Below are 20,142 nucleotides of genomic sequence, written 5' to 3'. Positions count from 1 at the left end.
AATTATCTGTCTATAAAACTTTGAAGTAGAAAGTGAATATATTGTTTGTCATACTTGGCTAAATATGTAGCTGCAGAATTAGTAGTTAACTTTTGCCTCATTATTGTTTCTAGGTCATTTTAATTAAGCTTGTCATGAATTTGTTTATGTGTATATATTATGGTCACTTACTATTTGAAATTAACTTCTTACTGTAAGTAGCTAGGAATTCTTTTTCAAGTGGTTGGGTTTATATTATGATTTGACATAATGATTACTAAAATATCTTTCCTGTTTTTATTATAGTAAAATAATGCTCATTTTTCACATTGCTAGCATGGGTGCATCTTGAACTCCCACAAAACCTGGCCTACCACGCCTTCTCTCTCAATACTGTTATGGTACATCAGAATATCCATACTGTGACTCATTTTACCCTGGTGATATCCTTTTGCTGCTCACTGTAGCTGGAGTCTCATCTCATCTTTTTAGATGTCCTCACTACCTAGTGATTTCACATTGTCTTCGTCTTCAGGTGTGACAGTACTGAAGGAGCAGCACATTCTCTCTCTGAACTATTTCTTGCTGCTCAGGCACTTTCTTTTTCCCCCTTTTATTTATTTCTGTAGCTTGACGTGAGATGACATAATCCCTTGGCACATAATTTCTGCTTTGTTTATGCGTCATACACTACTGTGAGACATTAAACCAATACCTTCCAACAAGTTTGTGAATAATAAGGTGTACATCATTTTGTTCAAGTGTTTTTCACTTATCTCTTTCATGGCCATGGGTAGCTGTTTGCCAATCCATACAGCTCTGTTTGTAAGGTGACTGTGACGCTTTTCAGGCCAGCAGTGCATCACGGGGTAGACATGCAGACATCCCATTCACTGACAGTGGGCTAATCTAGAGTTCCTACATTTCATCTCCATAGAATGTTCCTTGATTTGAGATGATTGATTTCAATTATAAAAGAGTGCGCCTTACCTGTAACTAACAGAATGACAAGATGAAAACACGGGAGCCAAAGTGCTGTTCTGAAGAAGTTGGTTAGCCTGGGGGGAACAAAAAATAATTTTGAGTAACAACTTAACTTCATTTATGTTTTTACTTCTTTTGCTGTCATTAAGACCAAGGGCTTGGTTCTTCTACACATTAAAAACTATTTTGTGAACAGTCTAAAAATGACACCTTGAAACATTTAATGATTTGTATAAAGACTTAAAAATTGACTTATCATTTGTTTTGAATGAAAGTCTTTTTCCTTTAAATTCCAGTGCAGATTCAAAAACTTACCAGAGATGTAATGTTTTTTGCTATGATGTTGTTTTTGTTGTTTAATGCTGATGTGAAAGGCAGATTTGTCAAGGTGAAGTTAACAGTGAGATAAATTGGTTCTGAAAAAGAATCAAAGAGAAGATCTTACTACATTATTTTATTCTGATTCATGTAAATTATTTTTGTCTACCTTCTTTGTGCTCTTAGCAAGTAGTCTGTTCTATAATGGCTTCATTCTTTTAATAAGTGTGGAGCAGGACAGTTTAAAAAACATTGATTTGACCTAAATACCGTAATATATTTGGGATTCTGCTTAATACAGTTTAGGGACCCTGGGCACTAGAGCCTATCACAGAAACACTGGGTGTAAGACAGAAGCCTTGTCTGACAGTCAATCAAAAGGCCCACATAGTCAGTAGGGACCCATTTGTTTTGTGTACACTAGAGGCAATGTTGTCCCATTAACCCTACACGTCAGATGTTCTGGACACACGTATAAAAGCACTTAGTGTAATTTTTTATATTTTTGTTTAATAAAGTGAACAAAGCACCGCAAACTCCACAGTTTCAATAATCAATAATAAACAATTAACAATATCCTCCTCTCCACCCAGCAGCTCTGTCACACTTCCTCCCAGCTCCGACTCGGCTTGCTGGTATTCCCTGAATCCTTTTATAGTCCATGACCCAGAGTACACATTTGATTACCTGATCAGTACATCTTTGTGGATATGTGTGAATAATATCCATATTGACCTAAAGAGAACATGCAGATTCCACACTGACAATGACCAGGAGTGGAATTTATGTGCAAGATACTAGATGTGTGAAACAGCATTGCAACCCACTGTGCCTTCATGTTGTTTTTATTTATTTTCATAAAATGTCAAGTTTTAATGATATAAATATTGCTTCTAGGACACAGTCCAGAATGATTACTTCTTTTTGCCTAATGCTGCCTGAGTAAGATTGTGCACAATGGAGTAGACTGGATCAGAAAATGAATGAATGTTCAGTGATGATGTCTACAGTACTTCCTTTATGGTATGAGATCAATATCAGCCATTCTGAGTAAGCGTATACACCTGCAGCTACTTTATATATTTTAGGCTGTTAAGAAAATACTAGAATGTCTGTTGCCAATTCACAGACGTCTCAGTAAAAATGAAATATAATTGTGTCCTTTTGGCATTACCCATTTTGAAAGACCTTTCTTTAAGTGATTTAATTAAACCTTTTCAAACCTATTATTGAAAGGAGAATATTTGAGACAAACCATGTGCAAAAGAATTGAAGTTTTTCAGTCCTGTCTAGATTCTTACTTGGAGTTGTGTTTCCTGAAGCGCTGGATAACGTGCTGACTGTTGGAGGTACCGTACTCAGGGTAGTGCTGGCTGTTGAAGAAGCTGTGCTGGTTGTGGTACTGACCGTTGGAACTGTGTTTTGTAAAAAGAAAGTTTGCAAGTTAGCTGGAAATTATCATTCAGTATCTTTTATACTGACTCACAAGAGACTATAATTCCATTTAAATCACTATGTTGCTTACATTTTTGATAATTCATGTTTTGTTGTGTCACACTCACTTTACTTAACTTTCCATTCTGTGCTATTAGCTTTATTTGCTCTTGCTGCACATTCAGAATGATTCTTCTAACCCCACGTGAATGCTAAACTGTTGCCCTTGTGAGTGAGCTTTAGTTCTGGTCCTCTCCCTGCTGTTTACATCAATTCACTTCCTGACTATTTCACCAGATGACATAGTATTTTCTTCTAACGACTGGGCTGAGTTTGTTTTTCGAGAGCACAGTGGATTTAACCAAAGAACAATTTTTCATGATATCTTTAAATATGGTTATGATTTATTGTTTTATACTAAAACAGAAGACATTTGTGTTTCCCAGATGCCAGATGAAATGTGAAATAGTGTACCGCAGACACCGTAGTCCTTGCTTAGTTTAGTGTTTAGTATAATAAAAATATAATTTTCAAATATGTTAGATTGTAGGAAATATTTTTCAAAACTATACTTACTAACAGTAGGTTGTTTTTGATAGTCTGAAAAATAGAGATAAACAATTTTATTATTAATTTAATAATGAAGTATTAATATCTTTTTTATTCATTAATTTAACCCACAAGTTAGCCCTTAAACCTGTAGCTCCATTCTCATTCAATTCTTTCTTAAGTAATTTTAAGCAGAAGAACATCTTTTAATTTCTTTTTACACAATTTCTCTCTTAGCAGAAAATGTAGCTGTGACACTTACTGTTCACATAGAGGCTGTTTGGCTGCATTGTATACGGTCCCAAGTTGGTGCCATTTTGGGTTTTATTTTGAAGCAGGTCATAGATGTTGTATTTGTTGAATTGAGGCGGAGACGTGTCATTCTTGAACCCACAGCTGATCACTACATTTGTAACGTTTTGGGGACCTGCACTGTAATGAAACATATTTATGGTTACTAATGTCATTTTCCTACTTTTTATGCAGTACAACTAAATAATAGACTCTTTTTGTCCACATAATTAGCACGGTTGGTACTGTAGCAATAACTGGCCAAACACATACACAGTTTTTCCACTTCGGCTCATGGTTTGCAAGCATAATAATAACATTTCGTTAAATTTATCTACAGAAAATTATAAAAGTGGCGCACATTCTTTGTTATTTAGACATAAATTCATCTGCTATCGGTGTTTTATTGTCATGGCTTTAATGTTGGGATTAAATAATGGGACACAGGAAAGGTTTTACAATCACTTCCCTCAAGCACTGCCACGTGCTCTGGCTTAGCATTGATTCTGTGGTCTATGGGATCAAGGTACTGTCAGCAACTGAGTGTTCTGAAGCTATACAACTACTGGAAAGAAAAGAACAAGAAGAATACAAATTGAAGAACCACTGACTAGTTTTCGTCGTCAATGACTTCATAAGCACCCCTTGGTGGATTTGTACAAACTGGCATGTATCTCGATGACACACCATGCTTGCAACACCCCAACAAAAAAAATTATATCACTGAGAAACCACGGTTGTGATCCTCCCGAGAGAAACTGGGGCCGCAAGCAATTAACAGTTGAAGAGACAAGAGTCTTTGAAGTCAAGCAAGTAAATTGATGGGGCCTTTGTCACAACTGAGTATAACAGAATTATCTGTCTATAAAACTTTGAAGTAGAAAGTGAATATATTCTTTGTCATACTGGGTTAAATATGTAGCTGCAGAATTAATAGTTAACTTTTGCCTCATTATTGTTTCTAGGACATTTTAATTAAGTTTGTCATGAATTTGTTTATGTGTATATATTATGGTCACTTACTATTTGAAATTAACTACTTATTGTAAGTAGCTATTAATTTTTTTTTCAAGTGGTTGGGTTTACAGTATATTATGATTTGACATAATGATTACTAAAGTATCTTTCCTGTTTTTATTATAGTAAAATAATGCTCATTTTTCACATTGCTAGCATGGGTGCATCTTGAACTCCCGCAATAACTGGCCTACCACGCCTTCTCTCTCAATACTGTTATGGTATATCAGAATACAGTATCCATACTGTGACTCATTTTACCCTGGTGATATCCTTTTGCTGCTCACTGTAGCTGTAGTCTCATCTCATCTTTTTAGATGTCCTCACTACCTAGTGATTTCACATTGTCTTCGTCTTCAGGTGTGACAGTACTGAAGGAGCAGTACATTCTCTCTCTGAACTATTTCTTTCTGCTCAGGCACTTTCTTTTTCCCCCTTTTATGTATTTCTGTAGCTTGACGTGAGATGACATCATCCCTTGGCACATCATTTCTGCTTTGTGTATGCGTCATACACTACTGTGAGACATTAAACCAATTCCTTCCAACAAGTTTGTGAATAATAAGGTGTACATCATTTTGTTCAAGTGTTTTTCACTTATCTCTTTCATGGCCATGGGTAGCTGTTTGCCAATCCATACAGCTCTGTTTGTAAGGTGAGTGTGACGCTTTTCAGGCCAGCAGTGCATCACGGGGTAGACATGCAGACATCCCATTCACTGACAGTGGGCTAATCTAGAGTTCCTACATTACATCTCCATAGAATGTTCCTTGATTTGAGATGATTAATTTCAATTATAAAAGACTGCTCCTTACCTGTAACTAACAGAATGACAAGATGAAAACACGGGAGCGAAAGTGCTGTTCTGAAGAAGTTGGTTTGTCTGGGGGGAGCAAAAAATAATTTTGAGCAACAACTTAACTTCATTTATGCTTTTACTTCTTTTGCTGTCATTAAGACCATGGGCTTGGTTCTTCTACACATTAAAAACTATTATGTGAACAGTCTAAAAATTACACCTTGAAACATTTAAATGATTTTTATAAAGGCTTAAAAATTGACTTATAATTTTTTTGAATGAAAGTCTTTTTCCTTTAAATTCCAGTGTAGATTCAAAAACTTACCAGAGATGTAATGTTTTTTGCTATGATGTTGTTTTTGTTGTTTAATGCTGATGTGAAAGGAAGATTTGTCAAGGTGAAGTTAACAGTGAGATAAATTGGTTCTGAAAAAGAATCAAAGAGAAGATCTTACTATATTATTTTAGTCCGATTCATATAAATTATTTTTGTCTACCTTCTTTGTGCTCTTAGCAAGTAGTCTGTTCTATAATGACTTCATTCTTTTAATAAGTGTGGAGCAGGACAGTTTAAAAAACATTGATTTGACCTAAATACCGTAATATATTTGGGATTCTGCTTAATACAGTTTAGGGACCCTGGGCACTAGAGACTATCACAGAAACACTGGGTGTAAGACAGAAGCCTTGTCTGACAGTCAATCAAAATGTCCACATAGTCAGTAGGGACCCATTTGTATTGTGTACGCTAGAGGCACTACCCGTCAGATGTTCTGGACACACGTATAAAAGCACTCAGTATAATATTTTATATTTTTCTTAAAAAAAGTGAACAAAGCACCGCAAACTCCACAGTTTCAATAATCAATAATAAACAATTAACAATATCCTCCTCTCCACCCAGCAGCTCCGTCACACTTCCTCCCAGCTCTGGCTCGGCTTGCTGGTATTCCCTGAATCATTTTATAGTCCATGACCCAGAAGTATTCCTTCTCCGGGTCAAACACCATATCCGTCCTCGTCAAGTATCCCGGAAGTACTGCTTTCTTCCGTCCTCATGACTCTGAAGTACTTCCGGGTTGGTGTAACAATAATAGTCCCCAGGTTCTTGATGAGCTCCCCCTGGTGGCATCCACGGTATCCGAAAGGGCTGAGGAAACGGACTCCATGTCCTATGTTGCCCCAAGGAAATGCGAGGAACCATTGCCTTCTAGGAGAGCTGCTATCTTTCGTCCTGGGGGATGTAGTGCCCTGAAAAGGCTACTCTTTCTCCTTTTTTCTGCTGAGAGACCTACTGGCCAGACTGAAACGCCAGCTGTCCATCACTGTATACGTTTGATCACCTGATCAGTGCATCTTTGTGGATATGTGTGAATAATGTCCATGTTGACCTTAAGAGAACATGCAGATTCCACACTGACAATGACCAGGAGTGGAATTTATGTGAAAGATACTAGATGTGTGAAACAGCATTGTAACCCACTGTGCCTTCATGTTGTTTTTATTTATTTTCATAAAATGTCATGTTTTAATGATATAAATAGTGCTTCTAGGACACAGTCCAGAATGATTACTTCTTTTTGCCTAATGCTGCCTGAGTAAGATTGTGCACAATGGAGTAGACTGGATCAGAAAATGAATGGATGTTCAGTGATGATGTCTACAGTACTTCATTTACGGTATGATATCAATATCAGCCATTCTGAGTAAGCGTATACACCTGCAGCTTCTTTATATATTTTAGGCTGTTAAGAAAATACTAGAATGTCTATTGCCAATTCACAGACGTCTCAGTAAAAATGAAATATAATTGTGTCCTTTTGGCATTACCCATTTTGAAAGACCTTTCTTTAAGTGATTTAATTAAACCTTTTCAAACCTATTATTGAAAGGAGAATATTTGAGACAAACCATGTGCAAAAGAATTGAAGTTTTTCAGTCCTGTCTAGATTCTTACTTGGAGTTGTGTTTCCTGAAGCGCTGGATAACGTGCTGACTGTTGGAGGTACCGTACTCTGGGTAGTGCTGGCTGTTGAAGAAGCTGTGCTGGTTGTGGTACTGACCGTTGGAACTGTGTTTTGTGAAAAGAAAGTTTGCAAGTTAGCTGGAAATTATCATCCAGTATCTTTTATACTGACTCACAAGAGACTATAATTCCATTTAAATCACTTTGTTGCTTACGTTGTTGATAATTCATGTTTTGTTGTGTCACACTCACTTTACTTAATTTTCCATTCTGTGCTATTAGCTTTATTTGCTCTTGCTGCACATTCAGAATGATTCTTCTAACCCCACGTGAATGCTAAACTGTTGCCCTTGTGAGTGAGCTTTAGTTCTGGTCCTCTCCCTGCTGTTTACATCAATTCACTTCCTGACTATTTCACCAGATGACATAGTATTTTCTTCTAACGACTGGGCTGAGTTTGTTTTTCGAGAGCACAGTGGATTTAACCAAAGAACAATTTTTCATGATATGTTTAAATATGGTTATGATTTATTGTTTTATACTAAAACAGAAGACATTTGTGTTTCTCAGATGCCAGATGAAATGTGAAATAGTGTACCGCAGACACCATAGTCCTTGCTTAGTTTAGTGTTTAGTATAATAAAAATATAATTTTCAAATATGTTAGATTGTAGGAAATATTTTTCAAAACTATACTTACTAACAGTAGGTTGTTTTTGATAGTCTGAAAAATAGAGATAAACAATTTTATTATTAATTTAATAATGAAGTATTAATATCTGTTTTATTCATTAATTTAACCCACAAGTTAGCTCTTAAACCTGTAGCTCCATTCTCATTCAATTCTTTCTTAAGTGATTTTAAGCAGTAGAACATCTTTTAATTTCTTTTACATAATTTCTCTCTTAGCAGAAAATGTAGCTGTGACACTTACTGTTCACATAGAGGCTGTTTGGCTGCATTGTATACGGTCCCAAGTTGGTGCCGTTTTGGGTTTTATTTTGAAGCAGGTCATAGATGTTGTATTTGTTGAATTGAGGCGGAGACGTGTCATTCTTGAACCCACAGCTGATCACTGCTTTTGTAACGTTTTGGGGACCTGCACTGTAATGAAACATATTTATGGTTACTAATGTCATTTTCCTACTTTTTTGCAGTACAACAAAATAATAGACTCTTTTTTTCCACATAATTAGCACGGTTGGTACTGTAGCAATAACTGGCCAAACACACACACAGTTTTTCCACTTCGGCTCATGGTTTGCAAGCATAATAATAACATTTCGTTAAATTTATCTACAGAAAATTATAAAAGTGGCACACATTCTTTGTTATTTAGACATAAATTCATCTGCTATCGGTGTTTTATTGTCATGGCTTTAATGTTGGGATTAAATAATGGGACACAGGAAAAGTTTTACAATCACTTCCCTCAAGCACTGCCACGTGCTCTGGCTTAGCATTGATTCTGCGGTCTATGGGATCAAGGTACTGTCAGCAACTGAGCGTTCTGAAGCTATACAACTACTGGAAAGAAAGGAACAAGAAGGATACAAATTGAAGAACCACTGACTAGTTTTCATCGTCAATGACTTCATAAGCACCCCTTGGTGGATTTGTACAAACTGGCATGTATCTCGATGACACACCATGCTTGCAACACCCCAACAAAAAAAAATAATTTCACTGAGAAACCGCAGTTGTGATCCTCCTGAGAGAAACTGGGGCCGTAAGCAATTAACAGTCGAAGAGACAGAGTCCTTGAAGTCAAGCAAATAAACTGATGGGGCCTTTGTCACAATTGAGGATAACAGAATTATCTGTCTACTAGAAGACCACGTGCGCTTCGCTGAAGTCGCTGTAGTTGGAATAATTATGTATCTACATGCAACTTATAGAGCTTCTTTATATACAACATTTTTGGTTTGTCCTGCTGGAGCCAAAGTATATACATTTTCTCTATGACTAATTCGAGAACATGCTACATAAAAATAGAAATGGGAAAACGGCAAAACCGCCGAGAACAACTGTAAATGAGATAAAGTAAAAGTCTACTAAACACTAAAGTACAAAATGAAGTAGAAAGTAACAGTAAACTGCAACACCGCCGGAACACTGGCACACGCGTCTACTAAACACTAAGAAACACTAAGTAGAAACACTAAAGGGAAAGAATACTATTCAGTAAGTACTGCGTCTAGTAAACAGTAAATCAGTAAAGGAGAGAGGACTAAACATTAAGGAAAAAGAACGGCAAGACCACGTCAGCTGCGGAGCTCAGCTCAGAGCGAAATGAAGTGAATGAAATGACGTGAATGGGAGGGAGATGATCACGTGACTCCCCGACCCGCCTTAACTCTCGATCCCTCCACAAACACACAAACACAGTCTCTCGGATCCCAACTCTCCTTTATATGTATAGATAAAACTTTGAAGTAGAAAGTGAATATATTGTTTGTCATACTTGGCTAAATATGTAGCTGCAGAATTAGTAGTTAACTTTTGCCTCATTATTGTTTCTAGGTCATTTTAATTAAGCTTGTCATGAATTTGTTTATGTGTATATATTATGGTCATTTACTATTTGAAATTAACTTCTTACTGTAAGTAGGTAGGAATTCTTTTCAAGTGGTTGGGTTTATATTATGATTTGACATAATGATTACTAAAGTATCTTTCCTGTTTTATTATAGTAAAATAATGCTCATTTTTCACATTGCTAGCATGGGTGCATCTTGAACTCCCACAAAACCTGGCCTACCACGCCTTCTCTCTCAATACTGTTATGGTACATCAGAATATCCATACTGTGACTCATTTTACCCTGGTGATATCCTTTTGCTGCTCACTGTAGCTGGAGTCTCATCTCATCTTTTAGATGTCCTCACTACCTAGTGATTTCACATTGTCTTCGTCTTCAGGTGTGACAGTACTGAAGGAGCTGCACATTCTCTCTCTGAACTTTTTCTTGCTGCTCAGGCACTTTCTTTTTCCCCCTTTTATGTATTTCTGTAACTTGACGTGAGATGACATAATCCCTTGGCACATCATTTCTGCTTTGTGTATGCATCATACACTTCTGTGAGACATTAAACCAATACCTTCCAACAAGTTTGTGAATAATAAGGTGTACATCATTTTGTTCAAGTGTTTTTCACTTATCTCTTTCATGGCCATGGGTAGCTGTTTGCCAATCCATACAGCTCTGTTTGTAAGGTGAGTGTGACGCTTTTCAGGCCAGCAGTGCATCACGGGGTAGACATGCAGACATCCCATTCACTGACAGTGGGCTAATCTAGAGTTCCTACATTTCATCTCCATAGAATGTTCCTTGATTTGAGATGATTGATTTCAATTATAAAAGAGTGCGCCTTACCTGTAACTAACAGAATGACAAGATGAAAACACGGGAGCGAAAGTGCTGTTCTGAAGAAGTTGGTTAGCCTGGGGAACAAAAATAATTTTGAGCAACAACTTAACTTCATTTATGCTTTTACTTCTTTTGCTGTCATTAAGACCAAGGGCTTGGTTCTTCTACACATTAAAACTATTTTGTGAGCAGTCTAAAATGACACCTTGAAACATTTAAATGATTTCTATAAAGACTTAAAAATTAACTTATAATTTTTTGAATGAAAGTCTTTTTCCTTTAAATTCCAGTGTAGATTCAAAAACTTACCAGTGATGTAATGTTTTTTGCTATGATGTTGTTTTTGTTGTTTAATGCTGATGTGAAAGGCAGATTTGTCAAGGTGAAGTTAACAGTGAGATAAATTGGTTCTGAAAAAGAATCAAAGAGAAGATCTTACTATATTATTTTAGTCCGATTCATATAAATTATTTTTGTCTACCTTCTTTGTGCTCTTAGCAAGTAGTCTGTTCTATAATGGCTTCATTCTTTTAATAAGTGTGGAGCAGGACAGTTTAAAAAACATTGATTTGACCTAAATACCGAAATATATTTGGGATTCTGCTTAATACACTTTAGGGACCCTGGGCACTAGAGCCTATCACAGAAACACTGGGTGTAAGAAAGAAGCCTTGTCTGACAGTCAATCAAAATGTCCACATAGTCAGTAGGGACCCATTTGTATTGTGTACGCTAGAGGCACTACCCGTCAGATGTTCTGGACACACGTATAAAAGCACTCAGTATAATATTTTATATTTTTCTTAAAAAAAGTGAACAAAGCACCGCAAACTCCACAGTTTCAATAAGCAATAATAAACAATTAACAATATCCTCCTCTCCACCCAGCAGCTCCGTCACACTTCCTCCCAGCTCTGGCTCGGCTTGCTGGTATTCCCTGAATCATTTTATAGTCCATGACCCAGAAGTATTCCTTCTCCGGGTCAAACACCATATCCGTCCTCGTCAAGTATCCCGGAAGTACTGCTTTCTTCCGTCCTCATGACTCTGAAGTACTTCCGGGTTGGTGTAACAATAATAGTCCCCAGGTTTTTGATGAGCTCCCCTGGCGGCACTCACGGCATCCAATAGGGCTGAGGAAATGGACTCCATGTCCTATGTTGCCCCGAGGGATTCCGAGGAACCATTGCCTTCTAGGGAGCTGCCATATTTCGTCCTGTGGGATGTAGTGCCCTGAAAAGGCTACTCTTTCTCCTTTTTCTGCTGAGGGACCTACTGCCCAGACTGAAACGCCAGCTGTCCATCACTGTATACATTTGATTACCTGATCAGTGCATCTTTGTGGATATGTGTGAATAATATCCATGTTGACCTAAAGAGAATATGCAGATTCCACACTGACAATGGCCAGGAGTGGAATTTATGTGCAAGATACTAGATGTGTGAAACAGCATTGCAACCCACTATGCCTTCATTTTGTTTTATTTATTTTCATAAAATGTTAGGTTTTAATGATATAAATAGTGCTTCTAGGACACAGTCCAGAATGATTACTTCTTTTGCTTAATGCTGCCTGAGTAAGATTATGCACAGTGGAGTAGAGTGGTTCATAAAATGAATGATGTTCAGTGATGATGTCTACAGTACTTCCTTTATGGTATGAGATCAATATCAGCCATTCTGAGTAAGCGTATACACCTTCAGCTACTTTATATATTTTAGGCTGTTAAGAAAATACTAGAATGTCTATTGCCAATTCACAGACGTCTCAGTAAAAATGAAATATAATTGTGTCCTTTTGGCATTACCCATTTTGAAAGACCTTTCTTTAAGTGATTTAATTAAACCTTTTCAAACCTATTATTGAAAGGAGAATATTTGAGACAAACCATGGGCAAAAGAATTGAAGTTTTTCAGTCCTGTCTAGATTCTTACTTGGAGTTGTGTTTCCTGAAGCGCTGGATAACGTGCTGACTGTTGGAGGTACCGTACTCTGGGTAGTGCTGGCTGTTGAAGAAGCTGTGCTGGTTGTGGTACTGACCGTTGGAACTGTGTTTTGTGAAAAGAAAGTTTGCAAGTTAGCTGGAACTTATCATCCAGTATCTTTTATTCTGACTCACAAGAGACTATAATTCCATTTAAATCACTTTTTTGCTTACATTGTTGATAATTCATCTTTTGTTGTGTCACACTCACTTTACTTAACTTTCCATTCTGTGCTATTAGTTTTATTTGCTTTTTCTGCAAATTCAGAATGATTCTTCTAACCCCACGTGAATATTAAACTGTTGCCCCTGTGAGTGAGCTTTAGTTCTGGTCCTCTCCTTGCTGTTTACATCAAGCCACTACCTCACCAGATGACATAGAATTTTCTTCAAATGACTGGGCGGAATTTTTTTTTTTTCGAGAGCATAGTGGATTTAACCAAAGAACAATTTTCATGTTATCTTTAAATATGGTTATGATTTATTGTTTTATAATTAAACAGAAGAAATTTTTGTTTCCCAGATGTCAGATTAAACGTTAAATAGTGCATCGCAGACACCGTAGTCCTTGCTTAGTTTAGTGTTTAGTATAATAAAAATATAATTTTCAAATATGTTAGATTGTAGGAAATATTTTTCAAAGAATACTTACTAACAGTAGGTTGCTTTTGATAGTCTGAAAAATAAGATAAACAATTTTATTATTAATATAGTAATGAAATATTGATTAATATCTTTTTTATTTTTGAATTTAACCCACGAGTTAGTGCCTAAGCCTGTAGCTCCATTCTCATTCAATTCTTTCTTAAGTGATTTTAAGCAGTAAAACATCTTTTAATTTGTTTTCACACAATTTCTCTCTTAGCAGAAAATGTAGCTGTGACACTTACTGTTCACATAGAGGCTGTTTGGCTGCATTGTATACGGTCCCAAGTTGGTGCCGTTTTGGGTTTTATTTTGAAGCAGGTCATAGATGTTGTATTTGTTGAATTGAGGCGGAGACGTGTCATTCTTGAACCCACAGCTGATCACTGCTTTTGTAACGTTTTGGGGACCTGCACTGTAATGAAACATAGTTATGGTTACTAATGTTACGTTCCTACTTTTTTTGCAGTACAACAAAATAATAGACCGTTTTCCCACATAATTAGCACGGTTGGCACTGTAGCAATAACTGGCCTAGCATACCCACAGTTTTTACACTTCCGATCATGGTTTGCAAGCGTAATCTGCTGAAAACTGTAAAATTGGCACAAATTCTTTGTTATTTAGACATACATTCATCTGCTGTCGGTGTTATGATATTGTGGCAGTAATGTTGGTGTTAAATAATGGGGTACAGGAAAAGTCATACAAACACTTCCCTCAGACACTGCCACGTGCTCTGGCTTAACATTGATGATGTGAACTTTTTCTTTTACATTGTAAAAAAATAAAAGAACATTTCTATAGATATTTACACACTAGTGCAGAGTATTTAATGAGAATGAAAGATGGATGTTATGAATTTAAAGTTCCTACATCATGTCTACATAGAATTATCCTTGATGTGAGATGTTTGAATACAACTGAAAAAAAAAAAATGCTCCTCACCTATAACTGAAAGAATGACAAGATGAGAAGACGGGAGCCAAACTGCTGCTCTTCAGAATTTGGTCAACCTAGGGATGATTAAAAAAAAAAATTGCACACCAAATTAGCATAATTGATTTTAAATTATTTTAAGTTTATTAAGAACAATGGTTTGGTACTTATATAGGGATATAACTATTCTGTGAACTGTCTTAAAGTGCCACCATGAAACTCTGAAATGTTTTGAGTATAGGTTTACAAAATTATGTTTAATGAAAGTTATTATTCAGTAAATTCCACAAATATTCAGAGACTTACCTGAGATGAAACATTTTTTGCTACAATGTTGTTTTTGTTATTCAATGCTGATGTGAAGGGCAGATTCGTCAAGGTGAAGTTAACAGTAACACGAGTTAGATCTGAAAAAACAAAAAATTATGTCTAGCTAAATATATAAATCAGTGTTCTTTATTGTCTTTGTACATTTAGCAAGCTTCATTCTTTTCAAATCTCTGGAGCAGTACAGATTGAAAATCATTGCTTTACCATACTATATCATAACATATTTGGAATTCTGCCTAATCCAATTTAGTGTCACAGGGATGTTGGTGGAGGGCTGAATAATTTCATGGCAAATTTGAGTACATAACAGAAGCCACTCTGGACAGGGTGTTAATCAATCTGAAGGCCTACATACTGAAAAGGAACGCAGTTTGATTCACACGTTCACCAATCAGTGCATCTTTAGGTACATGGGAGAAAAAAATAGAGAGTACCAGGAATATAATCAATGCACACTCAAGGAGGTCATGGACAATCCATGTTAACAATGACCAGATGTAGGCCCAGGATACTGGATGTGTAAGGTGACAGTGCACTCTGCCACTGTCCTGTTAATACTTATACTAACAAAATGTCAGATGTTACTAGCAATAATAGTACTCCTAGGAAACTGCCTGGAATGCTTATTACTTTATGACAGATGCCACTTCAGTAAGACTCTCAATATCGGAGCTGGCTGGCATCTGAGTAAAAATTAAATGTTATTATACCACTTTGAAAGTCCTTTCCTCATATGATTTAACATAACCTTTTTGAAGTTATTTTTGAAATGAGATTAAATTCTAGGCAAATCATATGCAAAGGAAATTACATCTATCAGTCTAGTTTATGTTCTTACTTGTACTTGTGGTAGATGCCGTGCTGACTGTTGAAGATGCTGTACTGGTGGAGGTGCTGACTGTTGAAGAAGCTGTACTGGTTGAGGTGCTGATCGTTGAAGATGCTGTACTGGTTGAGGTGCTAACCGTTGAAGATGCTGTACTGGTTGAAGTGCCGACTACTGGAACTGTGTTTTGTAAAAAAATATTTTACAAGTTAAAGAAATATACCAACTGTTTACATCAAGCCACTGCCTGACCATTTGACAAGATGACTTAGAATTTTCTTTAAACTAGTGAATTTAGGGTTTCAACCAAATTAGAATTTTCATGTGATCATTCAATGTTATCATTTATCCTTTCACACTAAAAACAGGACATTTCTGTTTCCCAGATTTTAGATGAAATGTAAACAAGCACAACACAGATAATACTAGTGTTTATGTGTTTAGTGTTCAATGCAAGTAAAAATATTCTTGATTGTAAAAGTTTGTCATTTTTCACCATATTGTAGACATCCTTAGTGGGCTAGCTCCCTAGTAAAGAATTAAAAATATGAAAAATAACATCATATTTGTAATTATTGGCCTTGAAATATTCCATAATGATACCGCACATGCTTGTGATTGAAATTTGTCATTTTCAGCCTTCTGGGAGTTAGAGGGTTTGGACCACCAGGAAAGAATAAGGCAGCAAAAATATCATATTCATGATCAGTAGCCTTGAAATGGCAAAATGACACTCCACATGCCTATATTGCTAATACCCAATTTTTTAGAACTTTTGTAAACAGGACTTACTTTGACCCCATGAACCTCCGGGTTCGGTTCATGTGACCTGCACAAATACAAGTCCTTCTGATCATTTTTGCTCAAGACACCATTTAGTTTACCCTTTATCATACCTGTACAAAATTATTGTTCACAAATGGCCTTTTTTGGGTGTAGAAAGTCATAAATAGGTAGGAAACCCCAAAAGGATTGATGTCTTTCATAACTAAACATCAAGGAAAGTTGAATGGTATATAATTTGCAGGTATTTTCTAATTCTTTCAAGTTGAAATGTTAGGCAAAAAAAAAAACAAGGGATTTGAAAGCATTCATAAGAAATTTTATTGTTACTGTTAAGCCTTTCCTCAACTAATCTCTAATCCATGATGTTTGTTTTATGTATTTTAAAATTTATTGGAATGTTTGATTGTTAAATGCTTATCACTTTAATGTCACATGCAGTGCCGATGTGAAATCACATAACCATCAATGGGCATTATTGCCAGTCCTGGAAAGGCGATGAACATGATAGAAACAGATCAAAAAAGACATCATTTTAATGTAAAAAAAATATAAAAATGAATAACCATAATAAAAAAGTTGGAATAAAAATCAAATCAGAGCTATTTTCATGCCTTGTGCTACTGTTGCTGAGCTAGGAATCTAAATTGGACTAAGCGTATTTGAGAATGTTATGTAATTTAACATTAGTTTAACACTTTTTACTTAAATTGTTTAACTGATTGAATCTATCATTGCAGTGTCAAAGGTCTAAATCATGAATTAAAGAGAAAAAAAGTATTCTCTCCCCTAACAGGCCTAAACATTGATTGTAGGTTACATTGCATTTGCAGACAATAAAGAGATACAGCTAGTAATCCCTTCTTTGCTGGTAATCTGTCCTTTACATATACTGTAGAATCATGAATATAATTTCAATTATGATATGGAAGCCTCTTTTACCAGTGAAAAGAAATAAGTGTTTTATTTACTGGAAAGATAGTTTTTATAAAAATAATATAATTTAAATTAAAAAAAATGGCAAAGTAAACCCCATGACATGAGGAGAAACACTATACTCAAAATGAGAGAAAATGGAAAAGTATATAAAGGAAAGAATGGCTCTACTGTGCAATTTATGGCCCCTGTCCATATTAACTATTGCAATTAATCTGGATGGATTTTAATTTGAACAAATCTTGCTCTGAAGGGGCAGTCTTTTCAAGCTTTGTAAAAGCAGTAGGCCCCCCATCACAATCCACAAAACTTAAACATAACTACATTTTTACATGTAGGCAAACACATTTTTGTCTTTTTTGTGTTTACAAGATTGAATCCTGTACTTTTCTCCTCATTGACTATCTGAGAAGGAAACATAAACCCTCTAACTTTGTGCATGTGTTGCTGTTGGCATTTTTCCTATGGGCAGTTTTTGGTCCCAAATTCTTTAGTCGTGCCACCAATTTTCATGTGAAAAAATTAATGTGAATTTTTATTCAGACTTGGTGCTACCACATCTTCCTAGGAACTCATTTAAATTTTAAAGGAAAAAGTTATAGGATCCTAGGAAAGGCTTGAGATTCCCATAGCAGTTCATTGATTGTTTGATGTTCAAGAGTACTGATCTTGTAAGTATAATGCCTCACTAATTTTTATTTACATACTCCTTTGGCTTTTTTGCTTCATGGATGCTTCCATGGCTTGGATGAGGTATGGATTCTAGTTTTTTATGTAAGGCTTAAGACATAGGAAGCCATATTCAATAGGAGCACCATCCACCCACCCATCAATTTTCTACACCCACTTTTCCTGAGTAGGACCACAAGGAAGCTGGAGCCTATCCCAGTACTCATACAGCACAGGAACAATCCCTGCAGATGGCAACAGTGCATCGCAGGGTGGATACACTAATATACAACCACTAAATAGCTTAGAATTTGTTTCAGAGGTAGGAGTACATTAAAGAAGTGTATTGGGCCATCCTTGCACTATACGCTGGTTCTGCACACTTTGATATGTCTTTCCCTGTTTCACATAAAACTCGTGAGTGTATAGTCCTCTGCCTCAGTTACCACTTAATGTTCTGAAAATAATATTACAATTAACTTTTACATTCTAGTGTATGACCTTCTTGTTTGATAAATTACACTTTTTTTACAGTCAAATTGTACTTACTTTTAGATGTCGGTCCCCCATAATCTGAAAGAAAGATAAATCATTCTTTATTTGAAACACTACATTACAGTCATGAATTGAATTAATTTTGTTACTTGTTGAAAATCAATAAAATCTTTGCTTATGTGGAAATCTCACATAGCCCATATCTTTGAATGTGAATGCTGGAATAAGCAACTCACACTGTGATGGATTTTTCTTTTTTACTTTGAAAATAAATAGCATTGACTGTAGCATTGACACTTACTGTTCACATAAAGACTTTTTGGCTCCAATGTATATGGTCCCAATTTTGTTGTATTTTGAGTTGCGCTATCAAGCAGCTGATAGATGGTATATCTATTGAAAGGTGGTGGTGATAAGTCATTCTTGAATAAGCAGCTTATGACAGCTTTCGTACTGTTGTTGGGACCTGGGCTGTAATCAAATAAATAACAGATTAGTGTGACTTTCTATTGTAAAATACTTGTTTTGTAGCATTACCTCTCCTTATACTGTTATGTCTTATATTAATTTGAATTTCTTTTTTTTTCCCAGAAGTTGCTGTAAACAATTACTAGAGCATAAAACCCAGCCTGTGCCTTAGTATCTCTCAAAGACTCCATTGTTTCACTGAGAGTCATACAAGAAGTTATGGTTAGAGTCCTCTGTTATTCAAGTTTATTTATTTCTGATTGTGTGGTAATGCTTAATGAAGAATGATACTTTGATATTCATTGTTTCACTTTATTTTTGTTTTATTTTTATACATTTTTTAAATTTTGGAAAACAAATCTTAAGCCTCATTTGGTCATTGTTTATAAGGATTTTGCATTTTCTTTTCCACTATTTTTTTCTGTAAGTACTACGCACTGATTTTCTTTTGTGCATTCCCAAAGATGTGCAGTTCATTTCATTTAATAGGTGAATGATTGTCAGTGAGTTCTATGGTCAGCCAGCAGCCCATCTGAAGTTGATTCTGTACTTGTGGATGCTGTTGCCAAAATGGCCTCCTGTGCACCCTAATTTTACTGAAGAGAATAAATAGATGAATGATGAATGAATTCTTCCTTACTCTGTTCATAACTTGTTTGTACCCAATTATTTTACATACATGACACTTTATGTCTGACTCATTTGTAAGTGCTTCTGCACATATCATCCAGATTTGGTAAATGTTCAGAATTTATCCCTTCATTTTGTTATCCACTTATCCCTCTCAGTGCCATGGCAAACTGGTGCTTTTCACAGCGGCTTTGGGTGCAAGGTGATAACCAACAGTGGACAGGGCAACATTTCATCACAGGCCCCACACACATATGGATGCCCACACTAACTTATACATGTCACTTTAAAGTTCCTACATCACATCTTCCTAGAATCGTCTTTGGTGTAAGAAGTTCAAAACATTGTGTCTCACCTATAGGATACAGAATGGCAACTTGTAAAGACTGGAGCCAAAGAGCTGTTTTGAAGGACTTTTTCCACCTGGTGAAATATGAACTTATATTTATTATCAATTGAACTTCTGATTGATTTTGAGTAAATCTGTGATAAGAAATTGTGTTTAACATGCTTCCTTTTTATGATTAGTTGCTAAGTAAAATCATGCAGCTTCAAAGACTTACCTGAGACGTGATATTCAATGCCTCGTTGTTTTCATTGTTAAGGTTGGCTACATATTGTAGATTTGTCAGGGTGAAATTAATGGTAACCTGTATCAATTCTGCAAAGTAATCCAGAAAATTACTTGTTGGTACACAATTAAAGTACAGTAGTTGCATATGAAATGGT

The 20,142-nt window shown here is 35.9% G+C and overlaps 1 protein-coding gene across 1 annotated transcript in view; it reads right to left on the bottom strand.

Annotated features, from left to right (window-relative positions):
- Window positions 1–20,142, bottom strand: part of LOC120537750 (mucin-16-like) — a 46,687-nt gene that overhangs the window by 5,581 nt on the left and 20,964 nt on the right. Inside the window, exons 14-35 of the mRNA XM_039766920.1 lie at window positions 19,977–20,074; window positions 19,769–19,836; window positions 18,617–18,786; window positions 18,370–18,393; window positions 15,445–15,612; window positions 14,583–14,683; window positions 14,286–14,353; window positions 13,583–13,752; window positions 13,345–13,368; window positions 12,643–12,756; window positions 11,017–11,117; window positions 10,714–10,781; window positions 8,272–8,441; window positions 8,038–8,061; window positions 7,329–7,442; window positions 5,697–5,797; window positions 5,388–5,455; window positions 3,527–3,696; window positions 3,292–3,315; window positions 2,583–2,696; window positions 1,279–1,379; window positions 970–1,037 (exon numbers count right to left, since the gene is read on the bottom strand). Coding sequence (XP_039622854.1) covers window positions 970–1,037; window positions 1,279–1,379; window positions 2,583–2,696; window positions 3,292–3,315; window positions 3,527–3,696; window positions 5,388–5,455; window positions 5,697–5,797; window positions 7,329–7,442; window positions 8,038–8,061; window positions 8,272–8,441; window positions 10,714–10,781; window positions 11,017–11,117; window positions 12,643–12,756; window positions 13,345–13,368; window positions 13,583–13,752; window positions 14,286–14,353; window positions 14,583–14,683; window positions 15,445–15,612; window positions 18,370–18,393; window positions 18,617–18,786; window positions 19,769–19,836; window positions 19,977–20,074 — 2,128 coding nt within the window. The remainder of the gene's footprint in view (window positions 1–969; window positions 1,038–1,278; window positions 1,380–2,582; window positions 2,697–3,291; window positions 3,316–3,526; window positions 3,697–5,387; window positions 5,456–5,696; window positions 5,798–7,328; window positions 7,443–8,037; window positions 8,062–8,271; window positions 8,442–10,713; window positions 10,782–11,016; window positions 11,118–12,642; window positions 12,757–13,344; window positions 13,369–13,582; window positions 13,753–14,285; window positions 14,354–14,582; window positions 14,684–15,444; window positions 15,613–18,369; window positions 18,394–18,616; window positions 18,787–19,768; window positions 19,837–19,976; window positions 20,075–20,142) is intronic.

The sequence above is a fragment of the Polypterus senegalus genome, chromosome 10 (assembly GCF_016835505.1).
Source record: "Polypterus senegalus isolate Bchr_013 chromosome 10, ASM1683550v1, whole genome shotgun sequence".
Classification (NCBI taxonomy): Eukaryota; Metazoa; Chordata; class Cladistia; order Polypteriformes; family Polypteridae; genus Polypterus; species Polypterus senegalus.
Note: the sequence above shows the minus strand (reverse complement) of the source record. Positions and strands in the feature narration are given on the sequence as shown.